The sequence below is a fragment of the Ahaetulla prasina genome, chromosome 4 (assembly GCF_028640845.1).
Source record: "Ahaetulla prasina isolate Xishuangbanna chromosome 4, ASM2864084v1, whole genome shotgun sequence".
Classification (NCBI taxonomy): domain Eukaryota; kingdom Metazoa; phylum Chordata; class Lepidosauria; order Squamata; family Colubridae; genus Ahaetulla; species Ahaetulla prasina.
The window spans coordinates 57,101,450-57,129,213 of record NC_080542.1 but is presented as its reverse complement, the minus strand read 5'-3'; the positions used below and the strand labels follow the sequence as shown (position 1 = coordinate 57,129,213).

The 27,764-nt window shown below is 39.9% G+C and overlaps 1 protein-coding gene across 1 annotated transcript in view; it reads right to left on the bottom strand.

The window, feature by feature from the left end:
• Nucleotides 1-27,764, bottom strand: part of EPHA5 (EPH receptor A5) — a 213,435-nt gene that overhangs the window by 38,047 nt on the left and 147,624 nt on the right. Inside the window, exons 6-7 of the mRNA XM_058182027.1 lie at nucleotides 26,458-26,582; nucleotides 23,092-23,251 (exon numbers count right to left, since the gene is read on the bottom strand). Of these exons, the coding sequence (XP_058038010.1) occupies nucleotides 23,092-23,251; nucleotides 26,458-26,582 (285 nt within the window). The remainder of the gene's footprint in view (nucleotides 1-23,091; nucleotides 23,252-26,457; nucleotides 26,583-27,764) is intronic.

Here is a 27,764-nt window from a genome sequence, read left to right as displayed (position 1 = left end):
AGATCTGTTTTCTCGGCTTCTGGGTGGCGCCACCTTTCTCGCTGGGTGCTAATTTATGGCACTCCGCATTGAATATGGTAAAAGCCGGATTTAACAACTGATCCCGGCTTCATTTCTCTCTCTGGTTGAAAGAGAGAGACAGAGCAAGGGGGAGGAATTGGGTAGATTCCCCTAGGGGCTTTGTTTTTGTAATACAAAGTCCTGAACGGTCGAATCCCCTTATTTACCCCTCCCCCAACCTCCAGTATTCTCTGCGCTCCTGAAAAAGCAGGAAAAGAGGAAGGTGTCCACTTCTGCTAGCAATTGATTTCTTTTTGTGGATACGAAAAGCAGGCGGAACGAGTGTGAGGAACAATTATTGGTTTGCAAGTATTTTTGATTTTCTGACTTCTATCCCCCTTTTTTTTTAAAAGAAAAAAAAAAGAGGAATTTCCGCCCCCCCTTTAGTTTCATTTTAGAGAAACTGAAAGTAGAGCGATACATCAAAGGGAGCTTTGCTGTTGAATTGAAACTGAATGGAGATTTTATCTTATTGTGTTTGACTGTGGACTGTTGGATTATATTACGCTGTTTAAGTACTTTACAAGGGGATTCTCAGCAGGAATTTTGTTATGGAGGTTCTTTCAGAAGAATGGATTCGTGACTTTATACAGGACTACACAGAAAGTATGTATTTAATTATTCAAAAATACGAATTGATAAAAAATGGGGACGTTTTGGATGAGAGTTTGGAGCAAATTAACCAGTGCAATTATTCGGAAAATGGAATGGAGGACATACAAATAAAAGTGGATAAATATGAAGATTTGATCGTGAAGAAACAAGGTGATCTAAAGAAGTTTTCTTTAAATAGTTTGGATGAGCTGCCTGAATTTGTGCTACAGGAGATTGTCCCTCAAATGGAAAAGACTCACAAGCTTAATGTTTCCCAAGAGTTCTCTTTTTGGACTGATGGAATATACGGCAGTAATTTTTGGATTTCTGGACATAAGGAATTACTAGGAAATATTGTGATTGACTTTTTAAAAGGAGCAACGAAGGAAAGACAGAGATTAATGCACCAAAAAAAATGGCAAGAGACAAAAGTATTATTCTTGAAACAAGGTTTTTTTAAAATATTAATAGACAAAAATATTAGTGTCCCCGAAAGACAATTTGTGATTATAAGAGACTAGATATTTGGATATACTGGATTTTGATGAGGAAGGACTAAAGTTGAATAGATATTGTAATTAATTAAATAATATTGTAATTTTCTCTATTGAAATTTTATAAATTTTATAATCTGTTGTATTGAATTTTAAATAGAATATTCTTGAAAGATCTTATGTAAGAAAGACTTGGGGGGGAAATTATATGGTTATATGGTTATAGAAGCTATAAGGGAGATATTCTCTGAACTGGATTGGATTTTTATGCTTTAGCTGGTTTTAAATATTTTAGGATTAATTTGTTCTACTGATTTATATATTTTATTACTGTTTATTGTTAATTTTTTGAAGGATTTGGTTATGTAAGGAGGAAGTCAGAGTTAGAGAGGGAGAATTGGTATAATAGTTTTGGGAAAAAAAATTTTTTAGCATGTTTGTTTTATTTTTAACTATACCTTGTGTTTGTTCCGGGAAGCCAGGGGGGGAGGGGGGAGGGGGTTTGTGAAGGGAGAGGGGTTGGGGGGAAAGGGGGGGGGAATTTTTTTTTTTGTAAAGCTTTTTGAATAAAAAAAAAAAAAGATCTGTTTTCTCCACTTATATAGTAAACCAAGATTGGATCTTGTTAGTATTTGGATAGAAAATCACCAGGAAATATTTCAGCTGTAGCTTATAGTGTGGAATTTTTTTAAAAAAAATCCTGAAAAAGCCAACTATAAACTGCTTCCAGATTGGTACCAAGGAAACTACAGGGATGCTTCCATGAAATTAACAGCTTATCTTATTTTTATTCCAATCAAGATTATCTCCCAAAATGGATCCTTATGCTTCTGAAACATGACGTAGAAAAAGAAAAGAGAAAAACAGGAGAGAAAAACAAAGTTCAAGTACTAACTTCTAATTCTAATTAGAATTAGAATTCTAATCCCAAACAGGTGTAATAGAAACATTTCAGAACAGGGAAAAGAAAATGGAGCTGGTTTCCAGGAGAGCTATTTGAGAGATCATCCACAATATTTTCTTTTGAATTTGTTATATGTTAAGATATGTAGAAAAAACCCTATAGCAGTGATGGCAAACCTTTTTTTCCTCGGATGCCGAAAGCACAGGAGTGCGTGCGACAGCATGCATGCATGTGCTGACACCCATAATGCAATGCCCCCCAGGCCCTGTACATGTGTGTGCAACCCCCAATGCATACGACCTCCTGTGCTCCCCCTGCTCCCCACTCATATGTGCAAGACTGAAGTCTCCTGGAACCAGAAATGGGGGATGGAGGTGCGTCGCAACCCCCCACCCCCGCGCATGCACGTGTCTCCTGACAGAGACCTGAAAATCAGCTGGCTAGCAGGAGGTGCATGGGCATGCATGGTGGACCTGATCTGGGCATCGGCTCGTGTGCCCGCATGTGCCACCTGTGGCACGTTTACTATAGGTTCGCCATCACGGCCCTATAGCATTGTGGGAATGCCCAAAAGCTTACAAAAGCTTACTTTTGGGAGTTATAAGAAACTGATTGCTCTTTTTTTAAAATTTAAATTAATTAACCTTTACAATTAAAAATAGAAAAAAAATTACAGACTAAAAATATATTTTAAAAAAATAGAAAATGAAGAAAAAAAAAGAAAATAGAAAAGGAAAACATGAAATAGAAATACAATAAAGATAAAGAAATGCTATATATAGCAATGATTTCCCCCTTCAGCACAAGCATAATTTTAGTAATACTTAGCCGCCATACATTGCTGGCACATGTTTAAGTGATTGTCTCTTAGAGGACTCTTAAGGTCTCTCTCACAGTTATTGTTTCTGAACCACTTTTCACCTAATATGTACCTAATACATTCACTAATATATCCAAAAACCTTTGGATTTTCCTGCCTAGGTGTAAAACCTTGCTTTTCTCCACATTAAATTTCATTTTGTTGGATAGGGTCTATTGTTCAAGTCTATCAAGATCTTTTTGGATCCTGGATCTTTTTGCTGGGGTGTTGGCTATTCCTGCTAGCTTAGTGTAATTTGCAAATTTAAGTGTTCCCCTTCTATTTCCTCATCTAAGTCATTTATGAAGATATTGAAAAGTACTAGACCTAAGACAGAACCTTGTGGTGCCCCACTGCTTACTTTCCTCCATGTAGATGTAGTACCATTAAGGATTACTCATTGAGTATATATGGTTTTTCAGCCATTTACAAATCTATCTGGTAGTGATGCTGTCTATCTCACATTTTTCAGGTTTACCAAGAAGTAGTTTGTGGTCTACTTCTACTGTCGAATGCCTTACTGAAATCTAAGAATACTATGTCCACAGCATTTCACTGGTCTACTAATTTAGTCACTTTGTCAAAGAATGAAATAAGATTGCTTTGGAAGGTCTGTTTTGAACAAACTCATACTGGTTTCTAGTTATAATTTTGTTTCTAGATGTTTGCAGATCTGTTTACTCATTTGTATATCCAATGCAACATCTTCATTTCAAGTCCTCTCTTTGTCTAGAAAGGAATCACAAAAGAGTCAATTAGCATGTGTTTTTGCCCTTTATTCTCAGTGGTCAACAGCTCCACTGTCAGCAGAACAATCTTCAATTTGTCATATCTTCCCTAGAAGTCAAGGAAATTAATTTTTACTTACTTTGACAAATGTGGGTACCCTGATTTATTATATTTTATTTTTATGGTGATTATTGTCCTTATCTAGTATTTCATTTTTATTCCTCAGTTGAATAACACATTAATATTATATTAATATATTAATATTACTATATTATATATACCACTTTATTATATAAATAATATTTATTGTTAATTATAATTATTATGATAAATCAAAATATAATATAATCAGCCCAACTCACATCGCTGTTCTGTCCCACTCACTCACACATAATTGTGGTTTAGCGAGTTTATTAATATTCCCCAGCAATTCCCTTCACCAAAACTTAGAACTTTCCCAATTAAGTCCAGCCACAAACAGGCCAAGTTTAGTTCACAGAGCAATGGCCCAATAGTTCACAAAACAACTGAAAGTTGCTCAAACAAAATAATGCTATTATACAAATTTAAATCCACACACAAGAGAGCTTATGAGGCAAGAAAAGTGGACAGTCTCCAAGGCACGAATTAATTCCAAATATGGTGTCAATCCAGAGTAAAGCAAGAAAAATGACAACCAAAAACACACAGCTAGAAAACACAATGTTCCCAGCAATGCCTCTGTCTGTCTGCTATGATAAATAGCCAGATTTCTGGTGCAGTCCCTCTAGACTAGGAATGAGGCTTTCTTCTCTTGTGTAGTCTGGCTGATCTCCACTGCTCCTGCCTTTGTCTGCCCTATTTGTTCTCAGATTAGGTACAGAAGGCAGTTTCTCCTCCTCTTCACTGCCCGTCTGCTACTGTAAGCTTTCCCTAGCTGAAATCTCTTCCAAATCTCTTTGGGACAGCCATTCAGAACCATCAATCAACTCATTTCCCGATGTGCCAGGAATGGGCTCATCCTCCCCTGAGCTGACATCTGAGGAGGAATTTGGGGAGTTGTCCAAGGGAGACATCATAATCACATAGTTGTTTTTGTGGAAAAATAGGAGGAACATGTTCTGGATATGTCACCTTGAGTTATTTGTAAAAATAATATAGACAGGATACAAATAAATAAATCACAGCTTGCTTCTTATTAAGGTAGAAAAATGTGGGATAGAAAGCATTACCACCAGATGGATTGGCTGGCTGGTAAAACACACTCAATGTGTAGTCCTCAAGGGAATCACATCTATATGGAGAGAAGTAAGCAGCAGAATACCACAAGGTTCTGTCTTAGGCTCAGTACTCTTTAATATCTTCAACATCCTCAATAAATAATTTAGATGAGGGGATAGAAGGGGAACACATTAAATTTGTAGACAACACCAAGTAGTAATAGCTAACAACTTATTTATTTTATTTTATTTTTCAAATTTATATACCGCCCTATCTCCCTAAGGACTCAGGGCGGTTCACAGGCAGTTAAAATACATATAAATACAGATTAAAAAACAATTAAAAAACTTATTCTATTGCCCGAAATTTAAAATAGTATAAATAATAAAAACCCCTTAAAACCCATAACTTTAAAATCTAATCAAGTCCCGCGCAGATAAATAAGTGTGTTTTAAGCTCGCGACGAAAGGTTCGGAGGTCCGGAAGTTGGCGAAGTCCTGGAGGGAGTTCGTTCCAGAGGGTGGGAGCCCCCACAGAGAAGGCCCTTCCCCTGGGTGTCGCCAGACGGCACTGCCTAGCTGACGGCACCCTGAGGAGTCCCTCTCTGTGAGAGCGCACGGGTCGGTGAGAGGTATTTGGTAGCAGTAGGCGGTCCCGTAAATAGCCCGGCCCTATGCCATGGAGCGCTTTAAAGGTGGTTACCAAAACCTTGAAGCGCACCCGGAAGGCCACAGGTAGCCAGTGCAGTCTGCGCAGGATAGGTGTAACACGGGAGCCACGAGGGGCTCCCTCTATCACCCGCGCAGCTGCATTCTGAACTAACTGGAGCCTCCGGATGCCCCTCAAGGGGAGCCCCATGTAGAGAGCATTGCAATAATCCAGGCGAGACGTCACGAGGGCGTGAGTGACCGTGCATAAGGCATCCCGGTCTAGAAAGGGGCGCAACTGGCGCACCAGGCGAACCTGGTGGAAAGCTCTCCTGGAGACGGCCGTCAAATGATCTTCAAAAGACAGCCGTTCATCCAGGAGAACGCCCAGATTGCGCACCCTCTCCATCGGGGCCAGTGACTCGCCCCAACAGTCAGCCGAGGACTCAGCTGACTGTACCGGGATGCCGCATCCACAGCCACTCTGTCTTGGAAGGATTGAGCTTGAGCCTGTTTCTCCCCATCCAGACCCGTCGGCTTCCAAACACCGGGACAGCACTTGATAGCTTCATTGGGGTGGCCGGTGTGAGAAGTACAGCTGGGTGTCATCAGCGTACAGCTGGTACCTCACACCGAAGCCACTGATGATCTCACCCAGCGGCTTCATATAGATGTTGAACAGAAGGGGCGAGAGAATCGACCCCTGCGGCACCCCACAAGTGAGGCGCCTCGGGGCCGACCTCTGCCCCCCTGTCAACACCGTCTGCGGCCGGTCGGAGAGATAGGGGGGGGACCACCGATAAACGGTGCCTCCCACTCCCAATCCCTCCAACCGGCGCAGCAGGATACCATGGTCGATGGTATCAAAAGCCGCTGAGAGGTCTAATAGGACCAGGACAGAGGAACAACCCCTATCCCTGGCCCTCCAGAGATCATCCACCAACGCGACCAAAGCCGTCTCCGTGCTGTAGCCGGGCCGGAAACCGGACTGGAACGGGTCTAGATAGACAGTTTCATCCAGGTGCAGGGGAAACTGATATGCCACCATACTCTCTACAACCTTCGCCGCGAAGCGAAGGTTGGAGACCGGACGATAATTACCTAAGACAGGGAGGGCTTCTTGAGGAAGGGCCTCACCACCGCCTCTTTCAAGGCGGCCGGAAAGACTCCCTCCAACAAGGAGGCACTCGTAATCGCCTGGAGCCAGCCTCGTGTCACCTCCTGAGTGGCCAGCACCAGCCAGGAGGGGCACGGGTCCAGTAAACACGTGGTGGCATTCAGCCTACCCAGCAACCTGTCCATGTCCTCGGGAGCCACAGGGTCAAACTCATCCCAGAAAATGTCACCAAGACCACCCTCAGACGCCTCATCTGAATCGCCGCAATTTTGGTCTAGACCGTCTCGAAGCTGAACGATTTTATCGTATAGATAACCGTTAAACTCCTCAGCACGTCCCTGCAACGGGTCATCCCGCTCCCCCTGGTGAAGGAGGGAACGGGTCACCCGAAACAGGGCGGCTGGGCGGTTATCTGCCGACGCAATGAGGGAGGAGGCGTAGCAATGCCTCGCTTCCCTCAGTGCCACTAGGTAGGTCCTAGTATAGGACCTAACTAGTGTCCGATCAGCCTCTAAACGGCTAGACCTCCAGGAGCTCTCTAGGCATCTTCTCCGGCGTTTCATCCCTCTCAGCTCCTCGGAGAACCAAGGAGCCGGTTGGGATCTGCGCCGGGTCAGAGGCCGCAGAGGCACGACACGGTCTAAAGCCCCAGCCGCAGCCCGTTGCCAGGCTGCGGCTAGTTCCTCTGCCGTGCCGTGAGCCAGACCCTCAGGAAGTGGCCCAAGCTCCGTCCGGAACCTCTCCGGGTCCATCAGGCGCCTGGGACGGAACCAACGTTGTGGCTCCGTCTCCCTGCGGTGTTGAGTGGCGGTCAGAAAGTCCAGGCGAAGGAGAGAGTGATCTGACCATGACAAAGGTTCTATGACTACATCTCTCAAATCCAGATCCTTCAACCACTGACCAGAGATAAAAATAAGATCCAGAGTGCCACCCCCGATGTGAGTGGGGCCATCCACTACTTGAGTCAGGTCCAAGGCCGTCATGGAAGCCATGAACTCCCGAGCCACTGTCGATGACGAGCCGGCCGATGGCAAGTTAAAGTCCCCCATGACTAAAAGTCTGGGGGTCTCCACTGCCACCCCGGCAAGCACCTCCAGGAGCTCGGGCAGGGCAGCTGTCACGCAGCAAGGAGCCAGGTACGTGAGCAGCAAGCCCATCTGACACCGATGACCCCATCTCACAAAGAGGGATTCACACCCGGCGATCTGAGGTATAGTGGTCTCCCTCGGCTCTAGACTCTCTTTAATAACAACCGCCACCCCCCCACCCCTACCCTGAGCCCTCGGCTGATGGAATGCACGGAAACCCGGTGGGCACATTTCGACCAGGGGCACGCCCCCTTCAGTGCCCAACCAGGTCTCCATAACGCCTATAAGATCCGCAGCGCCACCCTGGATAAGATCGTGTATTAGGGGGGCCTTATTGGCCATGGACCGAGCGTTGCATAACATAAGACGAAGGCCCAGGCTCTGAGGGTCTTGACCATCCGGGGAACGGGAAAAGTCAGAGGGATCGGGGCGCACGATCGCTTGCAGACATCGAACGCGTGACCCCCTAACCGATACGATCCCCCCCTTCCGCCATATCTGCCCCTCCCACTTACCGTGCAAATGGAACCACCCTCACGGAAAGGAACACATTCCCCCCCCATAACCTCCGAACCCACTAAATAATCGCCACGAGCACGCGCAGGGACTGGTTTCCCTCCCGACGGGCTACCCCCAATACCCGCCCTAACCCTCCCACCCAACACTACCCTCCCCCCCCTCCAACCCAAACCCGTCAGTTCCCGCCCTCCCCTTAAAATTCCCATTAAAATTCCCCTTAAAAACCCGATTAAAATAATTAATTAAAAATCCCCTGAGTCTCCTATTTTTGGCATGCCATCTCTCGGGGTTCCAAAACCCGTCCTCAAGATGGGCCCTCGATAATGTGGGGGGGCCAGACCCGCGAGAGAGGGGAATCTCGCAGGGCAAGAAGGTCAGCCGCTTAGAAGATAGGCTGAAGTTCCAGAAGGAACTTGATAGAAGTGAACACTGGGACCTATCCAACAATATACAATTCAGTTGTGAGAAAAGCAAGATTTACACTTAGGCAAGAAAAACCAACTACAGAATAAGTGGTACCTGGCTCAATAGCAATAACTATGAGAGGGATCCATGAGTCCTAGTGGAAAACCACAAATATGAGTCAGTAGTATACTACAGCTGCCAAAAAAGCCAATACAGTTAGTCTAGGCTGCATCAAAAGAGGACTGTATCTCTATCATGAAAAGCAATGTAGCACTTTAAATTGGTAGGTCCATACTTGAAATACTGTTGTCTAATTTTGGTTGCCATGATAAAAAAGGATGCTCAGACTCTAGAAAGAGTGCAGGAAGAGCAACAAAGATGGTTAGGGAACTGGAAGTAAATCATGTGATGAACAGTTGTGAGAACTGGGTATGTCTAGTCTAATAAAGAAGGATTAGGAAGTAATGGATGGAACCTTATCAAAGAGAAAGCCAACCCAGAATTAAGGAGAACTTTCTAGTCAGTGGGAACATTGGAATGGCTTGCCTTCAGAAGTTGTATGTTTTCCATCACTGCAGGTTTTTAAAAAGAGATTGGTCAGCAATTTGTCTATAATGTAAAGGGTCTCCTGCTTGGGCAGGCAAGAACTCCAAGGTTTTTTCCAACTAATTATTATGTAATTCTATTGATTCTGTAATTCTGTAAAACCAATTAAGTTAATTTTAGGAGAGGAGACCCTGTAATTATCACTAATATCTTATCACTTTCAAATTGGATTATTGTAAATTGGTTTGTTTGGGGCTGCCTTTGAAAACCATCTGGAAATTTTGGTTTGGTTCAAGATGTGATAGCTTGTTTGTTGTCACATTCTACATAGCTGGCAATATCAAGAAAATCAGTAGAAGACAGATTTCAGGAACATAGCTGGGAAGTTAATCTGAGTAAATAGAGAATACTGAATAGTGTAAGCAAAATTTCTTGGCTTCAATTATACTGAATTAATTAAGGAGGTTATTGCATTTATTCTGATCATATTTCTCAGTAAATGGGCTGACATATTTCTTCTGATAAAATCTTTCAAATGTCTCATTCCCAACTTTCTCACACACTCTCTCACTTGCTGCTAAATGCAAATATTTTTAACAGAATAATATTTGAACTATGATTTGATTTAGCTTTATTGATTAGCCTATAGACCATATCAAAGCACAAGGTTCAAACACATATCACCAATAAAATCCTATACAATCAATTTAAAGTAAAAGTAGGGTAAAATACAATAGTTATAGGAAAAGATACAATATAATTTAATACATAAATATGTAAAATATAATAAAATGCCCTAAAATTATATTTCGATGTCACCCTTCCAATCTACCCCAATCAGTCCCATGTATGCAGATCTCAACCGAACCATTTTGTTTAAGTACTATGCTGTATTAAATGTTATTTTCAGGTTCTGGCAGCACATAAAGTTGTTTTGATATGGGGATCCCAATGGGTCATTTGTTTGATATATAGACCAAGGTACCTGTCTCTAACCCCCTTATACAAGCAACAATCAAATAGGATGTGAGCCAGGTCTTCTACCTCTGCCCCTCCACAAATGCAGAGATACTCATTGTAAGGTATAGAATTGAATTATATTTATAATAGTATCTAAGTACAATTCAAAGTGTAATTTCTGATTTATAAAGGAAGAATCATAAAGCTGGGAGGGACTTTGGAGTCTTCTAGTCCAACTTCCTGCCAGTGATAGGATATCTTACATCATTCTGGACAAATTGTTGTTCAGTCTTTTCTTGAAAATCTCCACCCACAATTCCATAAGGCAGGATGCTTCATTGGTTAACTGTCGTCATTGATAGGTTTCTCCTTAGTTCCAGATGAGATTTCTGTTTAATAATGCACAAGGCTTCCAAGATCCTTCTCACTTTTGAATCTATCTTCTAAAGTATTAATAATTCCTGCCAACTTGGTGTTGTCTGATATTTTTTGGTTTACTGCTCTATACATCAATGTTTAGATCCAACTATGAAAACAAAGAATGCCTTTTTGCTACTGAGGACATTATGACCTCATGTCTGTAATAGCATAGCCGAAATAGTACATCTGTGGTTAAGGGTTAACACTACTGCCATCACTGAATGGCCTGAATTCTGTGCAATGGCAGTAGTGATGGAAGCAGTGGTGTGTGTGAAAATAGGAGGTGCCCAGCCACCACTACTCTCTGCTCTGCCCACTTGCTCATTTACTCGGATGGCTCACTTACTTGGCTGGCTCTGGTAGGAAGCCCCTGGCTGCTGCCACTGCTCTGCACTCTACCCACCCACTTTGTATAGCTCTCACTCTGGCTGCGCATGGTTGATTGCTCCCATGGCAAATTGACTGGGTTGACTTGTCCTGTGATGACTTGGCAGTGGTGAGCTGGCTGTGTTGAGCTGGTCACGTTGAGTTCTCCCACTCTACTCAAGTTCTAGTTTCTGAATTGTAAAATACACACATTTTGTTTAATGACTCTCTTTTCAGCCAAGAGGACAGCCTAATGACATGGAGAAAATCTATTACATGGCACGTTATGATATCTTCATAACATTTTTATATAAGAAGTTTGATTGAGTGAGGTGGATTTACTATTTTCAGGTGCAAATTCTAATTAATAACAATTGAATAAATACACAGAGATCTCCTGATGATTTGGGTGAGAAGTGAGTGCTCTACTGTTCCACTCAAGCAGTAGTTTAAATGATGCACAATTGCATAACTTTTATAAGCTTCCACAGCATTGTAGAAATGTCTGTAATTGAACTGAAGTTCTCAGAAAAGATTCATTTATTCTACAACTTTAATTCAATTGTTGCATTAAATAGTAAGGGTATTTATATAATGTTGCTTTATATTTGTTCTGTATAATTAAAACCCAAAATGACATAATGGAACACAACTAACGCTAAAAATTGTCATTACACTACACACCTAAACTTAAGCAGCTACGACATTCCAAAGAGGAAGCCTACAGAAAAGGTGATAAAATGCTGTACAATCAGGCCAGAAATGTACTAACAAGGGAGATCAGAGCAGCAAAAAGAAGCTACTCTGAAAAGCTAAAGAATCAGTTTTCAGCAAATGAACCAGCAAACATGTGGAAAACTCTTAAAAATATCACCGGCTATGGCAAACCTCCTTCCCAGGCTGAAGGTAATCAACAACTGGCAGATGACCTGAATGAGTTTTACTGCAGGTTTGAAAGGAAACTACAGCCACCTATCTCCACAACCCCCATCTCAGACACACCAACAACAGCCAAGCCTCCTACAACTGACCCCATTTCATTGGGTTCACAACCCCTAGTGATCACAGAAAAGGAAGTGCAGGACCTATTTCACAGACAAAAGCCAGGAAAAGCTCCAGGCCCAGACAAGATAACTCCTTCTTGCTTAAAAGTCTGTGCTGACCAATTGGCCCCATCTTCACCCATATTTTCAATAAATCACTAGAGATGTGTTATGTTCCTTCTTGCTTCAAACGCTCTACCATCATCCCAGTGCCGAAGAAGCCCACCATCAAGGAACTGAATGACTACAGACCAGTTGCTCTAACATCTGTAGTCATGAAAACCTTTGAAAGGCTAGTGCTTTCCTACCTGAAAACCATCACGGATCCGCTGTTAGACCCCTTGCAATTTGCATACCGAGCAAATAGATCAACAGATGATGCTGTTAATATGGCTCTGCACTACATCCTACAACATCTTGAGTCTCCAAAGACCTATGCAAGGGTCCTTTTTGTAGACTTTAGTTCAGCATTCAATACCATCATTCCAGACATTCTTCTAACTAAGCTAAACCAGCTACAGGTACCGGAACAGACTTGTAAGTGGATCACAAGCTTCCTAACAAACAGGAAGCAGCAGGTGAAGCTAAGCAAGATCACATCAAATACCTGTACAATTAGCACAGGGCCCCCCCAAGGCTGTGTGCTCTCCCCACTTCTCTTCTCTCTGTATACCAATGACTGCATCTCCAATGATCCATCTGTTAAGCTACTGAAGTTCGCAGATGACACAACAGTGATTGGTCTCATTCGAGACAATGACGAATCTGCATATAGACGAGAGGTCGAACGACTAGCCTTGTGGTGCAACCAAAACAATCTGGAACTGAACACACTCAAAACCGTAGAAATGGTGGTAGACTTTAGGAGAAACCCTTCCATACTTCCACCTCTCACAATACTAGACAACACAGTATCAACAGTAGAAACCTTCAAATTTCTAGGTTCTATCATATCGCAAGATCTAAAATGGACAGCTAACATCAAAAACATCATTAAAAAAGGACAACAAAGAATGTTCTTTCTGCGTCAACTCAGTAAGCTCAAACTGCCCAAGGAGCTGCTGATTCAGTTCTACAGAGGAATTATTGAGTCTGTCATTTGCACCTCTATAACTTTCTGGTTCGGTTCTGCAACCCAACAAGAAAAACACTGACTTCAGAGGATAATTAGAACTGCAGAAAAAATAATTGCTTCCAACCTGTCTTCCACTGAGGACCTGTATACTGCACGAATCAAGAAGAGGGCTGTGAAAGTATATACCCCTCGCATTCTGGACATAAACTGTTTCAACTCCTACCCTCAAAACGACGCTATAGAGCACTGCACACCAGAACAACTAGACACAAGAACAGTTTTTTCCCGAAGGCCATCACTCTGCTAAACAAATAATTCCATCAACACTGTCAAACTATTTACTGAATCTGCACTACTATTAATCTTCTCATAGTTCCCATCACCAATCTCTTTCCATTTATGACTGTATGACTATAACTTGTTGCTGGCAATCCTTATGATTTATATTGATATATTGACCATCAATTGTGTTGTAAATGATGTACCTTGATGAACGTATCTTTTCTTTTATGTACACTGAGAGCATATGCACCAAGACAAATTCCTTGTGTGTCCAATCACACTTGGCCAATAAAAATTCTATTCTATTCTATTCATTTCCCCTTTCTCACTGTATAATGGCTACTATTGGTGAAATGCTAAAAGCCCATCATTCATGACATTAGTGCTAAATGCACATCATTATGACATCAAGACACAAAAATATATACTAAGAATACTGCATTGAAGAGACAGAATACTATCAAGTATGGATTAAGTGGTATGATTGGTTAGAGAATAGGAAAAATAAATATGAATAAATGATGGTGAAGAGAAGGTGATAAATGTATAAAATATTGTAAATGAATAAAACTAGATATAAAAGATAAAGAAAAGGGGAAAAATGGGGAATACATAAAGCAGAAAGTATGTGGAAGGAAACTGACATGTAAATAGAAAACACATTATGTGTTTATGTTGTATTGTTGTAGTACAATTAATAAAAAATTTTGAGGAAGAAAAAGAATACTGAATTGAGGGGGAAGAGTATACAAAAACACTATTGCTTTTTGCAGTAGCTGTTTTCTTAACATATAGCTTTGTATCACAAAGAAAACAATGAGGCACATTTTTTAATACATTACATTTTTGTACTGTTTCTCTTAAACTACTGAAAGAATGTTCTTATTCAATAGATTAAAATATAGTAAATAAATGAAATTAAACAGAGTCAAAGAATATATAAGCGCCATCTCTTCTAACTATGTTAGAATGCAATGAATTTTCACCCCAGGAACTAAAGTGGGAGATATTCCTCAACCTTTTAAATAGAAACATGAAAGAAATCTGTAATCCCATTCTGCTGAAATTAAGCAACAATAATTTAGCTGCCAATAACAATGCTAACCAATAAGTTAATAAAGGACCACAAATCAACTTCTGAAACATTGAGGAAACATATAAGCTTTTTCTTGTCTCCTTATGAAAACATGATGTCATTTATAGACTCATGAAGATGGAATGCATATCCTATGTAATTCCAACTGGAAGCTCCTTGGTATTTGCAGGAAATTTCTGGAGAGTAGGAAGCAACGCGGCAGTATAAAAAATGGTTGCACTTTCCATGCGTAGCCTGTGCAATGGTAGGATCTGGTATTGTGGTTATTGCATATTTCACTGCTTCATAAAAAATACACACCACATTTATCTTAACAGTGCCCTGAATATTTTTGGCAATACCATCTTTATAAAATTGACAACATGACATATTCTAGACATGGCAGCTATTTTCTAGCATTTCAGATTGTACTTTTTACAGTCCTGCCTGGAATAATCAGGGATTAAACTTGAAACTTTTTTCATGCAGGCAATTTGATGATGAATTGGGGATTAATAAAAGGTGACATCTTCTATTTCTGCCTTACAAAATGGTTATCTGCCTATTCTAGTGACAAAGCAATCAAGCAATGCAGATAAATCTCAAAAGGTAGGAAGGGTCCTAACCCACACAAAGGAAGTAAAAGGAAGATTCACATTCTTGCTTACTTTATAGGATATACACATCACAAATGTCTCCTGTTCTTAATAAATTGCACTGCTACTACTATTTATTTAATCCCCTGATTCCATTTGGTTATCAGGAGAATAGATAATAACACTAAAGTAATATGATTTGAAAAACTGGCATAACTGACAATTGCTGACCCACCATCCTCTGTTTTTCCCCCCAAACTTTATTGGTAGAACAACATTTATAAACGTTCTTATGTTTAGAAATTCAGAAAAGTCATATTTTTAAAAGAAACTCCTGAATTTGAATTATTATAAACTTTAGGCATTACTTCCTATTCCTTCTCACATAAAAAATCTACTGCCCAATTATATCTTCCCAAAAAATAAAAATTGCTTCAATATGCACATAGAAATATAACAGCTATTTTAGATTTCATCATTCCAGAGGAGGTCAATACATATCTGCAGTCACTAAGTTTTTTGAAGCCAGGTCCTTAGTCTTATTGCTATATGGCCCACAACTTGGACCACCTTTTTACATGCAAAGTGTGTGCAATGTTTGCATTACTACCTATGGAGGATTCAAGTTACACTTGTCATAAGTGTAAACTGGTTAAATTACTTGAGGAAAAAGTAAATGGCAAGCCACTAAAATTCCAGACACTTCCACAATCAACACTGTGAGATTCAATGGTGAATATGATGAACATGACAAATTAAATCCAGAAGTCTCTATCTGAACAGAACACAGTGAAGAAGATGAAAAAGACAAGGGTGATGTTATGCTAAGAAGAAAAAAACAGAAAAGGCAACTCCTTCTCTCTTTCTGAAACTGAGTAATTGGTTTCATATCCTTCCCCAGAAAGGAAGCATGGAGACATCTGAAGAAAAATCTTTGCTAAATATATCAATGATAAGAAGTAAAGTAGCTTAGATTTCCTCAAAGGAAAAAGGTCTTGTGTTGGTGACTGGAGGTTCATTACTTAAAAGAACAGAATCAACCAGACAAATTCTTAAGGAAAATACATTGCCTTCTAGGTGCAAAGATTAAAGACGTGAGAGAGAAGTTCATCAAAATAATCACTATTTCTTTCTCCTTTTTCATGTTTGGGACAAATGACACTACTGAGATTCTAAAAACAGTTTCAATGGACTATGAGCAACTAGGGAGGATAACCAAAGAATTAGAAGCATAGGTGGTGAACTCATCTATATTTCCAGATCAATATCCAATGAGGGAGCAGAAGATTTTAGAAGTATATCAGTGACTCAAAGGATTAACTCTTACTTATAGAGATAAAATAGTTGAGGTAGTGGAAATTACAGGAACTTTGGAGAAGAGTGACCAGTCTTACTTGAATTTATCATAATTCAGGACAATGTCAGACAAGTGTTTTGGATTTTAAGGGAGCTGATATAAACAAAATGAGAGACTAGGAAGGGGTCCGTTCCTTGCGCCAAAAGTCTTTTGTCTCTGCCCTTGGGGCCAAAAGCTTTTGCAAAGGGAACAGAAGCTGTTCAGTGTATGATCGGACAGTCCTTAAGGCGACTTCCCCTTTGCAAAAACTTTTGATGCAGAGAACGGAAGCCTTGGGGGCACAATCTAGTTCTCCATGCCAAAAGCCTTTTGCAAAGATAATGGAAGCCTTCAGGGGTGTGATCTTGCACTCCTTCAGGCCTCCGCCCCTTTCCAGAAGCTTTTGGTGTGGAGAATGGAAGCCTTTGGGGAACAATCTCATGACCCTGCATTCTCCACACCAAAATCTTTTGCAAAGGGGACAGAAGGGTATACAAGAAGACAGCCACTTTTCTGCCACATGGCCCCGACTCTGTAGATCTTCTAAAGGTGAGCTATTGCTGACGGAATCGGGAGGAGCTGGTGGGCTAGCATAGCAGGGTTAGTGCCTATTATGTCCCTGTTATGACACCGCGGCCCTTGAAGTTGGGAGATTATCTAGAAGATGTAAATGTATAATACAATGGTAAAATGTAAAATTTGTTACTACTGGTTCTGTGGGTGTTTATTTATTTATTTATTTTATTAAATTTTTATACTGCCCTTCTCCCGAAGGACTCAGGGCGGTGTACAGCCAAAATAAAATACAGAATATATACAATTAAAAGAATTTAAAATGAACTATTACTAAACGGCCGATAATTTAAAAAATTTAAAAAGTTACTAAAACCCCAATTTAAAATCAAACTATTTATGCCAGTCCTGCTTGAATGAAAAAATATGTTTTTAGCTCACGACGAAAGGTCCGAAGATCAGGCACTTGACGTAAGCCAGGGGGGAGTTCGTTCCAGAGCATCGGTGCTCCCACAGAGAAGGCCCTACTCCTGGGGGCTGCAAGCCGACATTGTTTGGCGGACAGCACCCTGAGAAGGCCCTCTCTGTGAGAGCATACGGGTCGATGGGAGGCATAAGGTAACAGCAGGCGGTCTCGTAAGTACCCGGGTCCTAAGCCATGGAGCGCTTTAAAGGTGGTAACCAGGATCTTGAAGCGCACCCGAAAGACTACAGGAAGCCAGTGCAGACTACGGAGCAGTGGTGTTACATGGGAGCCACGAGCGGCTCCCATTACCACTCGCACAGCTGCATTCTGGACTAACTGCAGCCTCCGGGTGCACCTCAAGGGCAGCCCCATGTAGAGAGCATTGCATTAATCCAGCCGAGACGTAACCAGAGCGTGAGTGACCGTGCATAAGGCATCCTGGTCAAGGAAGAGACGCAACTGGCGAACCAAGCGAACTTGGTAAAAGGCCCTCCTGGTGATGGCCGCCAGATGTTCATCAAAGGACAGCCGACTATCCAGGGTATGGCTTGGTGGTGGGGGTACTGTGACTGGGTGGGCGTGAAAAGCCTCTGACAATCAGGCAACTCGTCAGAGGAGCCTTTTAAAAGCATTTTTTTTTGCAAAAATCAAATCTTCTGCCACCTGTATCTTTCCCGATCTCTGGAGGTTCCCTCCCACCAGCACTTACTAATCCATTTCTGCTGCCTGTGCCTTCCCCGATCAATCTCTGATTTATGTCTCCCTCTAGGATCAGCCTTGGAAAAGCCTGCCCTCACAATCGGCAGTATATTGCATGTCTTAACAAACCCGCTGGTGGCCTCAGTGCACTTTTTCTCTTCATGGCTCTAATTCTTAAAAATGTTGGGGGGTTGTGCATGTGAGGCACTGGGGGAATTGGTACCTGGAGTGAGAGGGGAGCGTGGGCCGACTGGGCGGGGAAGAAGTACTGGACTTCCAGCGTTCATGTGGAGAACCAAGGCTTGGAGCAGCAGCAATGGTTTGTTTGGAGCTTGTTAAGGAGGACCACTCTGCCCCAGCCATGCGTTTTCCAGTCCGGGCTGCTTAGAGTGAAAAGCATGCACTATGCTGCCACTAAACTCCAGGATTCCTTGCATGAGCTCTAGAAGAAAATTGGCCAATGGTCAGCTGCCACCAGAACTGAGCTTGGAGGAGCAGCAGATGGACTTCAGGGTACACAATGAAGGTTCCTCCCCCCACCTCCTCATTGCGATCTGGCGTGGCACAGACAGCTGAATGAAGGCAGAAAATGGGGTGTTTTCATTGGCCTTTCTCTTCCCCCTGCCCCCAGCCTCCTTTTGCCAGCATGGGTTTGTCAGGCAATTGCAATCTTTAAATGGACTTTTATTTATCGGGGTGCCGGCTGTGGATGCCGGCACCCCGATTCAGTCAGCTGCAGCCGCGGCTGATTGTTGGAGGCGAGTTATTGGCCCCAAAGGATAAGATGCGCAACTTAGGTGTCCTCCTGGATGAACGGCTGTCGTTTGAAGATCATTTGACGGCCGTCTCCAAGAGGGCCTTCCACCAGGTTCGCCTGGTTCGGCAGTTGCGCCCCTTCCTTGATCGGGATGCCTTGTGCACAGTCACTCATGCGCTCGTTACCTCTCGCTTGGATTATTGTAATGCTCTCTACATGGGGCTCCCCTTGAGGTGCACTTGGAGGCTTCAGTTAGTCCAGAATGCAGCTGCGTGGGTGATAGAGGGAGCTACGCGTAGCTCCCATGTAACACCGCTCCTGCGCAGACTGCACTGGCTACCGGTGGCCTTTCGAGTGCACTTTAAGGTCTTGGTTACTACCTTCAAAGCGCTCCATGGCTTAGGGCCTGGGTACTTACGGGACCGCCTGCTGTTACCGCATGCCTCCCATCGACCCGTACGCTCTCACAGAGAGGGACTTCTCAGGGTGCCGTCCGCCAAGCAATGTTGGCTGGCGGCCCCCAGGGGAAGGTCCTTCTCTGTGGGGGCTCCCACACTCTGGAACGAGCTTCCCCCGGGTTTACGCCAAATACCTGACCTTCGGACCTTCCGCCGCGAACTGAAGACACATCTTTTCATTCGCGCGGGGCTGGCATAAATTTTATCGATTTTAAATTTTATCGATTTTAAATTTTTTAATATTAATTTTAATGGGGTTTTAGTTTTATATATTTTAAAGTTTTTTAGGCCAATTATAAAATAAGTTTTTTAGTTTGTATTTTAAATTGTATATTGTATTGTCTGTTTTTACTTTTGGCTGTACATCGCCCTGAGTCCTTCGGGAGAAGGGCGGTATAAAAATCTAATAAATAATAATAATAATAATAATAATAATAATAATAATAATAATAATAATAATAATAATAATAATAATAATAATAATAATAATAATAAAAATAAAAATAATAATAATCATTTTGTCAGCCCAAGAGTGGGGGAAGAAGCTCAGAATGGTACATAGGAAATCACCCTGCAGCATCGGTCCACCTACACCGCCCCACCTTGCCATGATATCAAGTTGACCATGCTCACTCGGTCACATGATCACCCAGCCATGCCCACTCAGTCAGTCATTAGGGCAGAGAACTGGTTGTTAAATATTTGAATCTTACCACTGGTCATAAGTGTGAAAAGTGGTCATAGGTCACCTTTCTTAGTGCCTCTGTAACTTCAAATGGTCATTAAATGAATAGTTGTAAGTCAAGGACTACCTGTACAGAACCTTTTTCACAGGCACACCGAATATGATATTTTTAAAAAAGCCATCATCTACTACCACCAAGTTCTGTGCCCATCCAGGCCCACACCCTAGCCTTCAAGGGTTACCGCAGCAGCCCTACTACTCATTGTGGCCTAGACCCTAGACTGGAGTGTGCTTTGCCGGCAACGGCTGGGTATGGGCCCAACACTCCTGCGTCATCCATTTTGTCATAAGATAGCAAGCATTATATCTAAATCAAGAACTAAAAAACTTAATGCAATTGACTCAAACCATTTTGAATGACTGATTAAACAAAAAGGCAGGCAAATAAATAACTAAATAATCAGCTGAGCAAAATCAGAGAGAACAAATGATGTAAAATGATGCAATATTCTCATTTCATATTATAAGTGGCATCTGAAATTATCTCCAATTTTAAAAACGGTTTTCAGAATGATGTATATCTTTAGAAAACTAAACTAAAATTAAAGTCCTATGAAGTTTGGCCGAATTCAATTTTTTAAAAAAAATATCATGGCCTTTATTCACTATTTAGCAAACCACTATTCAAGAGATAGCACAATCCTATCACATTGAGTATAAGATTTTGTGCTTGAACATTGAAACCATTATCTCTGGTTCTAAACTGTCATAAAATGCACTTTTGCTGTATTAGTAGCATAAGATACTTTTGAGAACATTTTTCTCTTTATTGCATTATTAATTTTGTAGATTTCAGGAATATTTTTAAAGGGAAGAAAGGCTACAATCCATTTAACTATAATCAGACATGCTCACGATTGTCAAAGGTTTTTTTCAGTCTTCATGCCTCATTGTTGACAATTATTACAAAGACAAAGGTCTGTGGAAAAGGCTCTGTTGCTGAGAAAGCGGGAAGACTAGAAAAGCACAACCAGCAACAGGGTGGAGTGTTAAATGTACCTCTGGGAGATCTAAAGACCTAAAGACCTAAAGAACAGGTTAGTAATAGAACATCATGGGGAAGATCTATCTATATCGGGGTAGTTAACCTTTTTATAACTACCGCCCACTTTTGTATCTCTCTTAGTAGTAAAAATTTCTAACTGCCCACTGGTTCCACAGTAATGCTCCGTGTATCATCGTCTGCACATGATTCTCGCGCCTTGTGGATTGGGTTTCGGGGGCAGGGGGCGCTGGCTACCAGCTCTGCTTGTCTGTTACAGCTGGGTGGTGTGGGGAGAGATGCGCGAGCTATTCTGGGATGAGGCTCTTTTGTTTGTGGTCTCACTATAGCACCATTTAGTTTCATTTGCATAACGTGAACTAAACTTATGCGCGGGTGATACAAATAGTATATTTTCAGAAATTTAAATTGTCACAGGGAATTTTTTGAAAACCTAATGAAAATGTTTTTAAATAATGCTATGAAATTTTTTTAAAAAGTCAATTAAATTAAAAAAAAAGGAAAGTGCTTCAGTATTGGACAAAACCCCTAGCGCCCACCATGAAAGCTGGAATGCTCACTAGTGGGCAGTAGGGACCAGGTTGACTACCACTGATCTATATGATCACAAAGAAAAACTCCTTGATGGCACATCTAAGGATTCCTTAGACAAAGTGATAATAAAGAGGCCTCCTATGAGGGAGATGGGTGGTTAAATTAAATAATTACCATGACCTAATTGCAAGGCTTTTCCAGCCTGACAAGTAATTTGTAATACAGATCTGTTTTAATGCAATGACACCTGCATTTATGGAACACTAGCATGCTTACTTACAAAGAAATATCCTCTGTAGTTACATTAGTTTCTTGGAATTCTCTCCCCATGAAATCACTGAAGTGCCTACTCTTATGTTCTTTAGGCATCTAATCAAAACCCATCTCTTCATCAAGGACTTCTTCATGTGAATGTTATAGAGCAGACGTCTTCAACCCCGGTCGGCAAATAGGAACTGGGCTGCACAAGGAACAGGTGAGAGTGCGAAGCTCCATTTGCACAAGTGGCGGGCATGAAACCATCACCTCCCCACTGTTGCCATTGCCCCTGCCAGTCCACAGAGCCAGAAAAATTGGTGATCACTGTTATACAGGACTTTTATAACTTGTTTTTCTTTCCCTTCTGTAACATATTTTTAAAAATAAATTAATCTCCGCAGAACAGTGACACCTCACCTGCCATTATCTTTTACATATTTAAGATTTCGATCTTGGATGGTGTCTGCACTCATGTGCTAAGATTAATAATTATATTTCTATGCCACCACTACATTCCCTTTGAAATCTATTCTATGCTTCGGTATATATCATACACCACACTATTACCAGAGAAATAAGATTGCCTGTTGGGACTTGCCAAGTGTGCACTCATATTTTGGCAAGTTACTGTATTTTTCAGAGTATAAGATGCACCAGAGTATAAATGCAGCTTGGTTTTTGGGGAGGAAAATAAAAATCTGCCTACCAGGTATTCAATTGGCTAGCATCCTTAGTCTGGTCAGATTCAGCACATTAGTTTGCTGGTTTTGAGCATGTGCACATGCTTTTTATCCCCTGCTTGGAGATAAAAAACAGCTTCTAAAGCACAACTGAGAGTCGGAAGGAGCAGGCAAAGCACGGAAGATCGCTTCACTTGCTAGTGCCTCGTTAGGGCTGAAAAAAAGCTTCAAAAAAGCTACATAGAGTATAAGACGCACCCAAATTTTCAGCCTCTTGTGGGGGGGGGGAGTGTGTCTTATACTCCAAAAAATACGGTAAATATGGAAAAGCCCAAGTTGCTTTTGTCCTCAACTGCTTAAGTATAGATTACTCAGACCTTACTCATGGCTTACACTTTCTTCAGTTTTGGGATCAACCTATTAATATAATAATGATAAATTTGATGTTTGATGTTTTGATGTCAGCAATTTTTATATATGGCACAGTAGAAATTAGACTACTTAACTCATGTTACTGATAAGTCTGAAGAAAATTAAGCCTGGTGCCTAAAGTGGGAAGACTATGGTAAGGCTGAAATTGATTCTGCAAAAATATTGATCAGCTGATGATTTTCTCATAATCACAAATAAAGACCTGGGTAATCAGTAATAAAAATGACTTACACACTGGGCTCGTTTTAAACTCAAATCTTCGACTGAAGCCACCATAACCGGCTGAGGTACGAGCACGAATCTGGAAAACGTATACTGAAGCCGGTTTCAAGCCATCAGCTGTAATTCTTGTCTGCTTGGATTTGATGATGGTATAACTGGTCTCCTGATCCTTTTTTGGTGCAACAACATACATGAACACACATATATAGAAGAATAAATTTCATAAATAGCAAGTACAACCATTGGGTCTGATTCTTGCCAATATTTTTGTCTATGGTGATATAATTCATCACTTAGGAATTAGGTTTACATCCTTCCCTTTCTTAACTATTAAAGTTGATATAGATTTATATCTGCATCTAAGTTTAAGCTAATAATAATAACTTTTTCTTGAACTTTACAACCCAGCTTCATATTCTATTAACAGTTACCCTAATCTAGCATTAATTTTGATGCGCATGCAATGCATTTTAATAGTAAGAAAAGAGATACTTGTGTGGAAAAAGGAACTTATAGCTTGTTCAATGGCTCTGCAAATAAGGGAACTCGAACTCTCCTGCATAGTTTATATATCAGAAGGAACACACAAAACTCAGTTTTATATTTACTGTTAAAGTTATTATTAAAGGGATGTTATGTGCCTTTTGGTATTCACATTAATACTTTTAATGAGAAATATTACTGTAAAACTACTTTTAAAAACATGGAAATTTTAAAAGGTACTGCTGAGAGCTATCTGGTGAAACTAATTTTATTTGCAATTTTATATTATTTATTATAAGAATTTTAATGAGATTTGAATCTAACTTCTTTTAAATGAAGCCCTATAATGAAATTTGTCATTAAATTTTAATATATTATTTTATTTACACAAAATGACAGTATACAAGCAAATGAGATAATTATATTATTATTATTATTATTATTATTATTATTATTATTATTATTATTATTATTATTATTATACATTTGAGTTTCATAAAATGTAATAACTTCAGGATACCAACTATAATACTAAGCATAATAAAGTTTAATAACGTGGTACATTTAAACTACTCTTAAATAATTGCATTTATCTTTAAAACATATGTTTAAACAAAAATTGCTTTACAAAATAATATGGTTGCAAGTTGATCAAATTACTACTTCTAAATAAATTTTCAAATCAAATTTCCTATTGTTATCTCTCAGTTTCTTCATGATGTTCAGATCTGCATTTTTACAAACTTTAAAATAAAAAAGTTGTCCATTCCAAGTTTACCCTGCAATTCCAAGATATGTAAAAGAAATCCTCCCCTATGGTTAGAGACAGTTTTGATTTTGTGGGTTTCAAAGCCTGCTATCTCATTACATTCTGATTATTTTTCCCACTTTAGATTTAGTTTTACTGGTTCTCGGGCATCATTTTAAATCAAGTAGTCTAACAAGAGTTAATAACAAACTCCTCAGTTTCCTTTTTAGAGAACACCTGCCAAGTTCTCTAGTTCAAAAGTTGCCAAGCATCATCTTAAGCAGCATATCTGGGATATCCAATTTCCAAACCAATATAAGCCAAGCATGCAACCACACATTTCATGGATTTTTCTCAAATAGGCAGGTGCCATTGCCTGAATTCCAATTCTGAAATTTTCATTAAACCTTTGCCTTGACAAGCTTGGATGCACTAACCTCCACAATTCTATCTGGATGACATAAAGACATCTCGCTTCAGCAGTGTTTATGCTCATATGAGATTTCCTAAGCCACCTGCAGGATCTTAGAAAACATATATAGATCCTATTTTAAAGAACTGCTCTAGTAGAAAGCACAACTCTTATCTCTCATTCTTTTTATTCACTCAGGACTATGAGCTATCTTTCCATGTTAACTAATTTTGTCCCTCTATTTTTTTCTATTAATTCTACCTAAGCTTGAATATTAGTGCCAATTTGGTAATCACCACTGATATTCACATGATTGCTATTATATTATGTTTATTGTTATTTAATTTTATTATATTTTCTATCCGCTTTTTAGTCTTATTAAGGGAATGTGTTTAGTCTTAATTAAGGAAATGTGTTTCTATACAATGTTTTCTGGACTAAAGCTGTAATAAAAGTTTATTATTATCAGATCAAATTGAAAAAATAATAATTCTGTGGCCACATTCCCATTAGGGGCACACCTTGTCTTCACATTATCCAGTCATAACTAAGGTGATAGGAAACCTGTCCTCATCACTATTATTTTGGAACAATGAAGATGAGATGATTCTAGAAGATGCCATGATGATCTACATGTCAAGACAAACTGCATTCTTTTGAATCAAATTGGTGCGTTTGAATTGGATCCTGATGGTCTGTATACCTCTTTCAAGAAAGGTTTTGAAATATCTTTTCCCAGTCAGTAGTTATAATTGGGAAGAAAGTGCTGGCAGAAAAGCACTGTATTTTGGTGAACGGTATAAAATGTCCCTGATGGTCAATAGCTAATAGGCAGCAATTTATAAAACTGTCTTTACGTGCTCTCTTCTGCTGCCTGTGCTATTAGTGATAATTTTGTGTACTATAAACCAATGGGCAACTAAGTGTGCTTAACTTAATGATTGCTTTAGAAAATTTGGAAATTACAGCTTAATCATGTGGGACACAGTTTAGGAATCTATAAAGCAAAAATCCCATCATTTTCAATCAAACTGAAATTTGGAATTGTTAGTTGGGAAAGTAAAAACACTCAGAAATGCATAGAGAACAAAAGTTGCTTTTGTGGAATTTCTCTTTGTATTGTCCTGGCATTTTGAGACTAAAACATTTAACCAAGATAGTTCCCAAACTAATAAAAACAGAAAATAAGCGAAATTAAGAAACAGAACAATGACGTCAGCAATTCTTAATTTGAAGCTTCTTTCCCAACAAAACACTAATGCCATTTTTTACTAAGGCACCCTACCATTTCATTATGTGACACTGCTTTATTTTACAGGGATTTTAGTTATTTTTGTTAACTATTTTAAATAAGTACATGACTTTCTGGCAATATTCTCATCTTCATCTAATCTCAGTAATTAAACTCCAATTCTTGGAGGATGTCCCATTGAAGTATGGCGACTTTTGAGTATGACAATGTAGTGTACATCATCTTTATTTTAATGCAATATGATTGGAAATGAACTGATAGGAAAACTAAAATGTTTTTTTGTTTGAGACAAATAATGTATTAATGAAAATATATGCCTATGCATGCATAAACATAAATGTTAAAAATTCCTAATCCAATACAATATTTGGCAGTAATTTAAAATAAATGATGTCAATACTTTTTAATACAAATTATTCCAAAAGAACAGAAGAGTAAAGAAATAAAAGTCAGTATGATCTTGGAAACAGACTATCACACCTTTTCAAAATATTTGATTTCGTATTCCAGAATGATGCCATTGGGTCGATCTGGTTCCTGCCAGGAGAATGAAATGCTATTTTTGGCGACTTTCCCTTGTTTCACATTCATGATTGGAGATGGTGCTGTCATATGAAACAAAAGAAATCAAAAAGAAAATCAAAACTATTGTTTGATCAAATGGGAAATAAAAGCAATTATTTTGAAAAGTTTTAAAAAATTATAAACCTAGATCATCTTTTTGTTGTAGGTTGTTTCTTATTTCTGAGCAAAAATTACTGTAAAGTAAGAGCCGGACAGTTATCATCACTTGCAGGAGACTTAATATTTCCCATTCTTAACTAGAGTGTAGCTGGTTTCCTAATAAGAGCAACTTCTGTAGATCAGATCAAGGTTAATTCTCTGTCTCTGCCCACCAGTAGTGAGTTCATCTTACCTTCACTACCAATTCGCAGAGCGTCGGTGATGACGTCTGGGCAGGTTGGCGGAGCCTGCCGCTGCCAACACTACCTGGTAAAAACCTACCATTGCTGCCCACCCAGACCAATTTAAATTCCAGTAATGTTATTAATCAAAACTGAAGGGGAATAGCTTTCAAAGAATCCAATAATTTAAGAAATGAATCTTACTATTTTAGGTAGCAGCTATACATTTTTGAATACAGGGTTTCTTTATTTCTTTTAGAGATAGTGAGTTTACAGGACATGAGGCAATCAGAAAATATCATTACAAGAAAAATATGAAATTTCTGGCCCTGGGTTCTTTAAAACGCGTATTCTATGGTATTATATTTATACCATATACATACCATCTTTAAAAAAAAAGATAAAAATGTAAACAATGAATAATCTACCAGCACGATTCTAGAGCCTATAGTCCTAGGACTTACTTAAAGGTGTTATAGCTCCAATATTTAGGAGGCTATTTTTACCCCTGGAAATGTACCCTAATCTAAAATGGTAGCAATTTAATCTGAACAATATTTTTATAGTGTTCTAATAGGAATTGGAAAGGTTTATTTCTATTGACAAGAGAAAATACAATAAGATGCAGGATTCTATTATGCCTAGCATGAGGATTAACTGAACATATTCAAAACTACGAAGTATCATGTTTTCCATAATGTGAAAGTTTCTGCATACATGTCAAGTTTGCACACTTCCACTTATCACTCCTTTGCTCATCTTTCAAATCGTGGGGAAATGAAAATTCATTTTTCAAATGTAATGCTGTAACCTGAGACACTGGAATTAAAGAAACTCAGCATCTTCAAATGAAGATGCATCTTCAAATGAAGATGAAGAAAC